Source organism: Crinia signifera, chromosome 3 (assembly GCF_055691185.1).
Source record: "Crinia signifera chromosome 3, ASM5569118v1, whole genome shotgun sequence".
Classification (NCBI taxonomy): domain Eukaryota; kingdom Metazoa; phylum Chordata; class Amphibia; order Anura; family Myobatrachidae; genus Crinia; species Crinia signifera.
In genome coordinates, this window is record NC_139219.1 from 199469602 (window position 1) to 199480136 (window position 10535).

Sequence of the window (10535 nt, forward strand, 5' to 3'; positions counted from 1 at the left end):
AAACGCACATTGCCCAAGTAATGAGAAGGGGTGAAAGCAGGGGAATATGCACCGAAAATATGTTGTTGGTCAAATATAAGGACAAGAGGGATGTCCTTATACTGACAACAATTCACGGAGACAGTACCACCTCCGTCCCTGTACGAGGTACCAGTACCCACACCTCAAAACCTAATTGTATCCTGGATTACAATAGGTACATGGGTGGAGTGGATCTTTCAGATCAGGTACTGAAGCCGTACAGTGCCCTGCGGAAAACAAAAATCTGGTACAAGAAGCTGGCCGTGTATATCATCCAGATGGCACTGTATAACGCTTACGTGCTATTCCGTTCTACCAGCCAGAGGGGGACATTTATGCACTTTCAAGAGGAAGTCATAAAGGGCCTAATATTTGGGAACCAGCAGGCAGAGGGCCCCAGTACTTCTAGTACTGGCCCCCGTATTGTACCAGGGCAGCATTTTCCTGATGAAATCCCCTCCACTGGAAAAAAGGGCAGGACACAAAAAAGGTGCAAAGTTTGCTATAAAAAGGGAATAAGAAAGCAAACTATTTTCCAGTGTGACACTTGCCCCGACAAACCCGGCCTATGTATAAAGGAGTGTTTTAAAATATACCACACATCTATGGATTATTAGGTTCATAATTTCACCGTGCTTCGGGGGTCTTGCTAATGCCACATAGCACCCACCATTCATTCCACCAGAATCTGAGCCGCAAAATCCAAAAATCACTCCTTCCCTTCTGAGTCCTGCCATGCACCCAACTGGTATTTTTTGGTCACATGTGAGGCATTGCCGTACTCGGGAGAAATTGGGGCACAGATTTTGGGGTGCTTTTTCTCCTTCATACCTTCTGAAAATGAAAAATTTTGAGCCAGAACTGCATTTTTGTGTAAAAAATGTAATTTTTCATTTTCACTGCCCAGTTGTATCAAAATTGGTGAAACCCCTGGGGGTTTGAAATGTACATTATACCCCTAGATGAATTCCCTGAGGGGTGTAGTTTGCAAAATGGGGTCACTTGTGGGGGGCTTCCACTGTATTGGTGCTTGGGGGGTCTTGCTAATGCGACATCGCACCCACCAACATTTCACCAGAATCTGAGCTGCAAAATCCAAAAATCACTCCTTCCCTTCTGAGTCCTGCCATGCACCCAAATGGTATTTTTTGGTCACATGTGAGGCATTGCCGTACTCGGGAGAAATTGGGGCATAGATTTTGGGGTGCTTTTTCTCCTTCATACCTTCTGAAAATGAAAAATTTTGAGCCAGAACTGCATTTTTGTGTAAAAAATTTAATTTTTCATTTTCACTGCCCAGTTGTACCACAATTGGCGAAACCCCTGGGGGTTTGAAATGTACACTATACCCCTAGATGAATTCCCTGAGGGGTGTAGTTTGCAAAATGGGGTCACTTGTGGGGGGGTTCCTAAATTTTAGCATCTTATGGTGCCTAGAAACCTACATGGTGCCTAAAAAATAATCTCATAAAAAGGAGGCTCCAAAATCAAGTAGGTGCTCCTTCTATTATGAAGCCTGTGGTTTGGCCAACGTGCACACTAGGGCCACATATAGGATATTTATGAAAACAAAAGAATTGGGGGAATCAATTTTTAGTCACATTTCTCTAGTAAAATCTACTGTGTTCCTTAGAAAAATGTATTAAAATTGAAAATCTGCAAAAAAAATGAAATTTTGAAATTCCTGTGAAACACCTAAAGGGTTAACAAACTTCCAAAATGCTGTTTTGAATACTGTGAGGGGTGCAGTTTTTGAAATGGCATCATTTATGGAGGTGTCTCACATACAAGTCCCTCAAAGTCACATCAGAACTGAACTGGTCCCTAAAAAAATCAGTGTTTGAAATTTTCTTGAAAATTTGAGAATTTGCTATTCATATTGTAAGCCTCCTAGTGTCCAAAAAAATTAAAAGGAAGTTGAAATAATGATGGAAACAAAGTAGACATATGGTCTATGTTAGTTATTAACTATTTTGAGTGGTATGATTATTTGTCTCACAATCAGAAAATTTAACATTTTGCAAATTGCTAAATTTTCCATTTTTTTCCGACATTTTGGTATTTTTCACAAAAAAACACAGACTGTATCGACCCAAATTTACCACTAATTTGAAGTACAATGTGTCACGAAAAAACAAACTCATAACCACTGGGATAAGTAAAAGCAAAAAAAAAGTTATCCCCACTTAAGTGATACATGTCAGATTTGAAAAAAAGGGCTGTCAGGAAGGCAAAAACTGGCTGTGTCAGGAAGGGGTTAAAAATCGTATAGGGGGCTTATACAATTTAAAATCGCATCGCATACGGGCATATGGCATGCGATGCGATACAACTTAAGATCGTGGGCGCCGTGCTAGGAAACAAGTACCCAAAAACAGACCTGTGCTAGAAACACCACAGCAGACAGCGACACCCCAGGAAGTGAACAGGAACTGTACGGGTTTTCAAAGAAAGCGGGTGCTAGAATGAACTCTAGTTAAAATACATACACACACACTATTTGTTATATGATCAATAAAAATAAAAGGGGGTACATAAAACAAGACCATAAGAAAATACACAAGAGACATAATCCATGCAAGACACATTAATATCGTCTTTGGAGAATAAAGCTCAGTAGTAATTTACCGTAGAAGGAACCAGGAAGTGTTTTCAAATAACTTAGAAACATGGTTTTGAGTATCATCGTCCAGTGTCTAGGTATATACCTCACTTTTTTGTGAAACCTTCGGTCACCATTTTCAATATCCAGGAATGTAGCCCGTCTTTCATAATAGATCAGATGTATAATCATATTAAAATCTTCAGAGACAAAGGGGGTATTCAATGTCGGACGCTATGTTCCTTGGAGGAAATCGCAGCCGCTGCCTATTCAATGCTGCCTTTTCCAACTGCATTGAAGGTGGATTGTCAAATTCACAGCTGTTTTTTGACAATCTGTGGCCGATTTCACAACCTGCCCATTTTCCGACACTCGACATCTAGAATGCTGATTTCTGGCTGTCTAATTTCAGTTCAGCTGGGCAAAAATGGTACAGGATTACGACTGTCAGGGTGTACCGACAGTTGGAATCGCATATGGAATACCCCCCTAAGGGAGCAGATCTTTGTCTAGTGCATTTGAATACACTTTATTGCCACCGTCAAAAGCCCATGAGTGCAGGTACAATTTCCTTTATTTCACAGACCCAGGTCCCACACCTTAAGGTTTGCAAACAAACATGCAATTAGGTTTTTTACTGATACCTCAAATGTCTAATATAATGAATCACTTTATTCCAAACCAATACAACCTTCCCACAACTGCCAAACATTATGGAAAGAATTTGCCCCATGCGCAGAGCATTTTCCCATTTCCTCTAGAACCATTTGTGACTGAGAAATATGGGCTCTATGTAATATTTTAAGTTTCTTGTAACGAATGGCAGTACAAATATTTTAACACTGTCGGGGTATGTTTTAGCATGGTATACAAGTCCAGGGACATTATGTTGCCAACTCTGCAGAGTACATTACCATATACCCTGCTTGTTGGCAATATCCAGATCAGTGTAAAAGTAGCATAATCTAAATACACCAGAATGGGTAAATGCAAGTAGCAATTTAAAGGGATCTTCTACATCTTCTGAAACCATAGCCTCGGGCGTAGTCTGAATAAAATGCAGAATCTGTAAATATACACAGCATGGTTTATCATTATAAGTATCGGGATTCCATATGGGATAAAACATCAAACAAATGATCCACGGGGTAAAATAGTGTTCACTTTTTGCTAATTTTGCAGAGCCCTGCCCATTTTTTAACCTGTAAAAGCCCGGCCCCTTTTATGTGCGCTCTTCCGCCACCCCCTGGTGCACTGGCATGCCACTCAATTGCTGAGAGCAACCAAACGAATAGGCGCACCACAAAATGTCCCTTTGTGTGCTCAGACAGGAGACTTTTCAAGGTTTTCAACTCACCACCCATGGAGGGTGTGTGAGCTGGTGTTTGCAAATTTATAATCCGAAACTAAATTTGAAAAACTGTTTGACGCCCTCTAATGGTTGCCGGTAGCACAAACAATTGACTATATCCCTTAATCTCAATAATATGTTCCATAAGTTAAAGGTCACTAAAATAGTAACTTATCAGCAGGCCTATTGAACAAATGTTACAAGCATTACATGTGTTACTTGTGCAGAGATAATTAGATTTAAGTGGGGTTTTACACCTGCCTCACCTGCAGTGCACATGGTTTTGTCCATCTAAGAAATATTTTGTCAGAAAGAGTGAACTAGAATAAGGGCCTCAGTTCCTGCTGGAGCCTGCACAAAAATAGCCCTGGTTACAAGCTATAAACAAAGTAATCTAAAAAGTCATGAATGAGTCCAGTACAACAGGTGAAGGATTGATGGACCACGTGTTACCGATCACTGCTTTGCAAATGCAAGACTTGTTACCAACACATTTGTAGGATTATAAATTCATATTATAGGCTTTGAAATCTGGAGGAATCAGTACTACAGACTTTAGCAACAGAGTTTTCTTGGAATGGTAAGCCCTGAATTTTATAATTAGCACTTTTCAAAGCTACTGCCTCTTGTTTTAAACGTTGGATGTTTATTTTGTTACAGTTTCTTATATAGCGCAATATATTCCTTTGCACTTTACAATTGGAAAAAGTGATTTAAAAGACTAGGTACGAAAAAAAACCAACAGAGGTAGGAGGACCCTGCTCGCAAGAATGTTCCGTATTTAATACTATTGCCCCTTTACCACAATACATGGCGGCTTTGAAAACCCTAGCCAAAAAAGCCCTTACAATAGGTATTTTATGTTATTATACAAACATTGAGTTTTTCTATATAGTGAGCTCAGAGAAGTCGCTGCCATGGTTTGGGTTGACTACAGAAAAAAAAAAACTGATATTAAATCTGAGAGCCAAACATATTAAGATTATCTTCAAAATTGCCAATACCCAAGCTTCTTATCAGCAATACTATGTACTAAGTAGTTAAAATAAAAACACAAGTGGTCATTGTATAGGATGTATACGAACTGAGGAGGCATATTTATCAAAGCTTGGAGAGGAAAATAAATAAAAAAAATACCACTCTCTCTACAAGCTTTGATAAATCTAGCCCACAATACACAACAAAATGAAGCAGGTCATACTACATGTTTACAGTAGAGGTCTCCTAACAGTTACATGGGAAGGTTGTACTTCTGTATTTGTAATCACTCCCCAAGGAACAAACCTAGATATCCTTTGGCCATACACTGAGAGATATCATAGGATATCTGATGGGTGTCAGGCTGCCAAATAATTTGTCTATCAATCTGACAGACATTCTGTATGACCATGTACACCACGTTAAAGTTAGGTTTCTGTAAATACAGAACACAATGTCAATTATTATTATTTTTTTTTTAAAGGCTCAGATGTACAAAAACTGTTCCCCTCATCATGAATGGAGCATAAACACTGTTTAAAACAGATTTACATTTTCTAAAGATTGTTAACATAGTAGGTGCATACTGTATTCAATTAGCAGGAGAGCTACGGAATTAAATAGTCTTTTCAGGGTTATTAAAATCGAGGACTACCGTGTGGAACTTCAGTGACTCCTTATAACCTGCAGAATCAATAGGTTTTCATTGGGCCATTCCCTCACAGCTACTAAAGCTGCAAGGAAAAAAGTACGCCATCACAATCCACTAACTGAATTGGACCAGCGTGGATAATTGAATATGTCCTACAACAGGGCTCGACAAACCCCGGTCACCACGGCAACCAGAATTTCCTGTCTGGCAACCAGATTCTGTGTGGTATGCCGCTGTCTGTCAAGGAGATAGGACGCAAGACAGTGTCCCAGCTCCTGTCCCTGCTCACATAGCCGCGGATATCAGTGTGACCCCCCTTGCAGCATATCTCGGAGATCCAAACCCCGTCATCCCAGGCAGTTGGTGAGACAGCACCCTGCTAAATGTAAGTGCGGTGGCTCCCCTGCCCCTAGCTCTGTACACCTGGCAGTAAGCCACGGCCTCAGTAATGGGAAGCCACGGCTCTAGTCTGCCAAACATCCACCCACCCTCCTGCAGTGCTTTGGTCCTCCTTCCCCGTCGACCCCCTCAGGGCGGCAGTTGCTAGGGAACCCTGCACATTAATACTGGATGTGGTGGCCTGTCATTTTTAATTCACTATTTATATATGTATATAACTATAAATGTGGTGCGGCAGTCAAAAAAACAAAATTATTATGCAGAGAAGAGTTATATATGGTGCATTTCTACAATAAAGTCAGTAACTGGATAATGTCAACTAAATTTCAGTTGAAATTATCCAGATACTGCATTTCTAGAATAAAGTCAGTAATATAGTTCTCTTCTGTGCAGCATACACACCTTGTCCAAGTTTTCAGTAATTTTTATTGGTACTCCCTCATCTTTGCGGCCACCTTACGGCCCAGTTACGGATTTTCACTGTGCCACCACCCTGGGTCCACGCCACCATCTATTACCTTTAAGTAAAGTTGTGACAAGTGGAGTGCAGCTAGCCACCGAGCCTGAAGAGTGGCGAGCGGACAATGATGCTTACGTAAGTCGCATAGCGTAAGTGGTGGCCGCAAAGATGAGGAAGTACCTTTTTATTTTTTGAGGGCGATTTTATTTTGTCTGGCTCCTAGATTTTAGAAAAATTTGACAAGCCCTGTCCTACAATGACCAACCAAAAAAATAACAAACAGGAAACAAACACTTTTTTTTAGCTTAATTGCTAGAATTAAAATGAGGAGGTAGACCTACAGCAACCAATCAATAGTGACAAAAAGGTTGTGCACCTGGGGCTATCAGATTGTCAATTAGCAGATGCAAAATTAAGCCAGAACATGCTCTAAAATAAGCTTATCTTACTGGTACGTAAGCATGGGCTTTTTTAATTAGGAAGCGTAAAAACAATTACATTACATACATACATACATAGTCAAACGTGTTTACTTAACAGTTATCGGAGTTGGATGTTTGTATTTCCTAAAAGAACAGTTCAACTATTTGTAATAATGAGAAAAGAAAGTTAAGCTGGGTTCACACCTACAGATTTATGTCCAATATGTCTGGTGGGAAGTAAAATCTGGAAATGGGAGCAAATGACAAACATTTTACTCGCAAATACTGAAAAACAGACTACAAATTTGTTATACAAGATTGATTTAACCAATTTGTCTAACTGACCATTGTTTGTTTTCCAGCGGTTGGGAGCAAATTATTGATTGTTATTTGCTCCTAATGCATTACCAGATTTTTGTTCCCACTAGATAAATTGGACAGATAAATCTAATTTTTAAAAGGATAATTTCATTAAAAAAAAAGCCAAAGATTTGCATCTTCTCAGGTGCAAGATTCAGAGTTTACAAAAGTAACTGATCAAAAGAAAATTATTTATAGTCCCAGGAATTTTGTAGACAAGCCAGTGAATACTAGTAATAATGAATCAACCTTTTAAAAACCTGTCCTACAGACACAACCAGCTTTCCAGAATACCACTAACATTTTTGGGAAATGTAAAATATTTTATGAGAGTGTAAAAGATTAAGTCAGCCATTACTCATTAATTTACAATGGTTTTGTTTGTTAATACTCAGTATGTACCATTCGATAGTTAATAGGGAGTATTTGATCATTAAGAGTACAGAGCAGCTGTATCATCAGTTCAATTATAATTAGAGCACTGACATAACACCACTATTACAGTACACCCAATATAGTGACCCAAGTGTTTTATGAGACATTTTGTTTCATACAGAGTTGCGATAAAGACTGCAGTTTGTCTGAACAAATACAATAGTAGCTACTCTTGCACTCAGTAACTATTCACCTCCATTCCTATCTCACAAAACTGCCCCTGACACATTAACTGAAGACTAGAATTACTTTTTGCAACTATACGTTGTCCATATCATAACACGCTTGTGGGCTGTAAGCAATTACAAAAAAAAATAAAAAAAACATTCACATATTGAATATGTAATGAGTACATACTGCCTTGCCCTAAATTTACACCACTGTATGCAGGGTTCGCAAATACGCGATACAGCACATATTTTACACGCAAGTACTTTCCAGGGACTCACTTTTTTAAAATGAATGGGTCCCATGGGACCTGCTCCGCTTGGATTGGACAGCAGAAGACTGGGCCAGTGTGTGGCTGCTACGGCAGCCGTGGCCGCAGCGAAGTGGTGACGGCTGCAGGCAGGATGTCAGCCTCCCGGCAGCACATGAGGTGCTGGCAGGGAGGGGGCGTGCCTTGCGCAGAGGACAGGGTCAAGCAGCAGCAGCTTCCCGCAGACCTCTGACTCCTGGTCTCGACAGCCCCAGCACTGGCATCTACTAATAATCACCGCACTTAAGCAGCACGGGAACACTGCTTGCTCCTGTACTGCTGCCTCAGTGCGGTGATTATTACTAGATGCCAGTGCTGGGGCTCCCGGGACCAGGAGCCAGAGGTCAGGTTAACCAGAGCAGGTTAACCGTTGACAGAGTAGGTAACTACTGGCAGAGAATTTAACCCCACGGCAATGAGCATTTATCCCTGGCAGAGCACGTAACCCCATGGCAACGAGCGTGTTAAACCCTGGCAAAGAGCATGAAACCCATAGCAACGAGCATGTAGGTAAGCTGAACTTATGCGGCATAACATGTAATAGGCTATACAGCGTGTGGTATATGTAATAGGTATTACGGCATGTGGCATAATGTGTAATAGGAATTATGGTGTGTGGCATATTTTCTAACAGGCATTATGGCATGTAGTATAATATGTAATGGGTGTATATGCCATGTGGGGGAGAGGAGGCTTCTGTATGTACCATGCTGGGGGAAAGGGTAGAGGATGCTTTATTCCTTTGGAACCCAGAAAAGGTCAGGTAGGACCCAAATTTTTGTAAGTGAAGGGTCCCAGAATTTGTTGGGGTTTTTGCGATCACTACGTATGAACCCTGCCAGTGGCTTTGGATTTCTAATGAAGGTGTGCTGCACCCTTAACCACTTTTAAATAGACATCCGGAAGAGTATGAATTGCTTTGTTTAATAGCAACACTGGACAAATAAAAGTTTAATTCCTTTTCCACAAATACAGTTGAAATAGACATAAAAACATAACAGTGAAACGTGATTTCTCTTCGTAATAATTAGGAAGTACTGCAATTCATGAGAACTAAACAGTTACAATTCAAAAGGAAAGTTTGGAGTAAACAAACATTACAACCCAACACAAATCCAGATCACTGCGTATCAGCAACTTAATTCATTCCATCAGAAAGGGGTGCAAATTTTACATTCACTATTTCAGATTTAATTTGCCAAAGTAAAGCCCACATGCACAACATTATGAATGTTTCTCAGATAAAATAAAACCCTTCTTGGGATAAAGGGATAATACTAAGAGCACATATAGATTATACAAAATTACCTACATGAGTTTAGGAGCTATATACACAAACACAGAACACACAACATTGACAGGGAACATAGAGGGTGAACTACTTCCAGCCTCCATGTAACCAGCCCAGCACTGCAGCATGTCACTGTCATTCACACAGGGAAAACAGCCAGCACTGTGTGGGGATAACAGGGTAGGGACACAAGGAGCAGCAGTGTGGGCAGCGCTGGGCGCTGATGATGGCAGGGCAGGAGGTCTGTGTGTTCAGGTGGGTGGAAGCCAGATGGGTGTATACATAGCGTTGCCACAGTAAATGCACCAGGGTGGCCCGGGCATTACAGGCCGTGACACACGTTAAATGACACCCCAGTAGGCGATGATAGGGGTTGTAGCCAGCCATAAAAGACAACGTGGAAGGTGTTTGGGCTCCTGTGGCCAGATGACACTCACCCTTAGCCTCACAGTCAGCACAGTACTTGTTGTCATCCTCCCTCAGCATGCGGGACAGGATAGCCTGGTGCTGCTCGTTCAGCTTCTGGGCCTTCTCCCTCTCAGAGCGGGTTGCCATGCCTGCCGGTGGTGGAGCTGGATGCGTGTGGCTGAGCGGTGAGAGCGGTTGCGGAGCTGGTTACGCGGCAGACACGGCGCATACAGGGTGGAGGTAGTCAGAGTCCGCACTCCCCGCAAACAGCCCGGCTACAGTATATTCACAAGCTGTGGCTCAGTCTCACCGCTCCGGGCACACACGCCACTTCCGGGTACCTCACACAGTGACGCCACCGCTCTCCTCCCCAGACATCCAATCAGTCGCTTACCGGCATCACTCTGTCACTCACACTGGACCTGGCTCCACCCTTTCCTGCTTTAACCCCTCCTACTATGATGCCCGGAGTTTTTAGCTGTGACAGGTCTTGTGGGCGGGGTCTAAACACTGAGCGGCATGAGCTGCAGTGACGCACAGACACACCTTTCCTACGTGTCCGAGTCCGACTGAGATAGATGGATGGATGGATCACTTGTCTCTGGCAGTGAGCCTGTTCCTCTGTCTCGCGTAACTCCGGTTCAGAGTGGCTGTGCCTCCTTCCTGCCTAACTCCTGA

The 10535-nt window shown here is 41.8% G+C and overlaps 1 protein-coding gene across 3 annotated transcripts in view; it reads right to left on the bottom strand.

The window, feature by feature from the left end:
• The window catches only part of SMAP1 (small ArfGAP 1), a 281227-nt gene extending 270944 nt beyond the window's left edge, over positions 1 to 10283 (bottom strand). For all 3 annotated transcript variants that reach the window (XM_083177252.1, XM_083177251.1, XM_083177250.1), the window contains exon 1: positions 9887 to 10283. In XM_083177252.1, coding sequence (XP_083033378.1) covers positions 9887 to 10004 — 118 coding nt within the window. In that variant the 5' untranslated portion in view covers positions 10005 to 10283. The remainder of the gene's footprint in view (positions 1 to 9886) is intronic.
• Between the last annotated feature and the right edge of the window lie 252 nt (positions 10284 to 10535).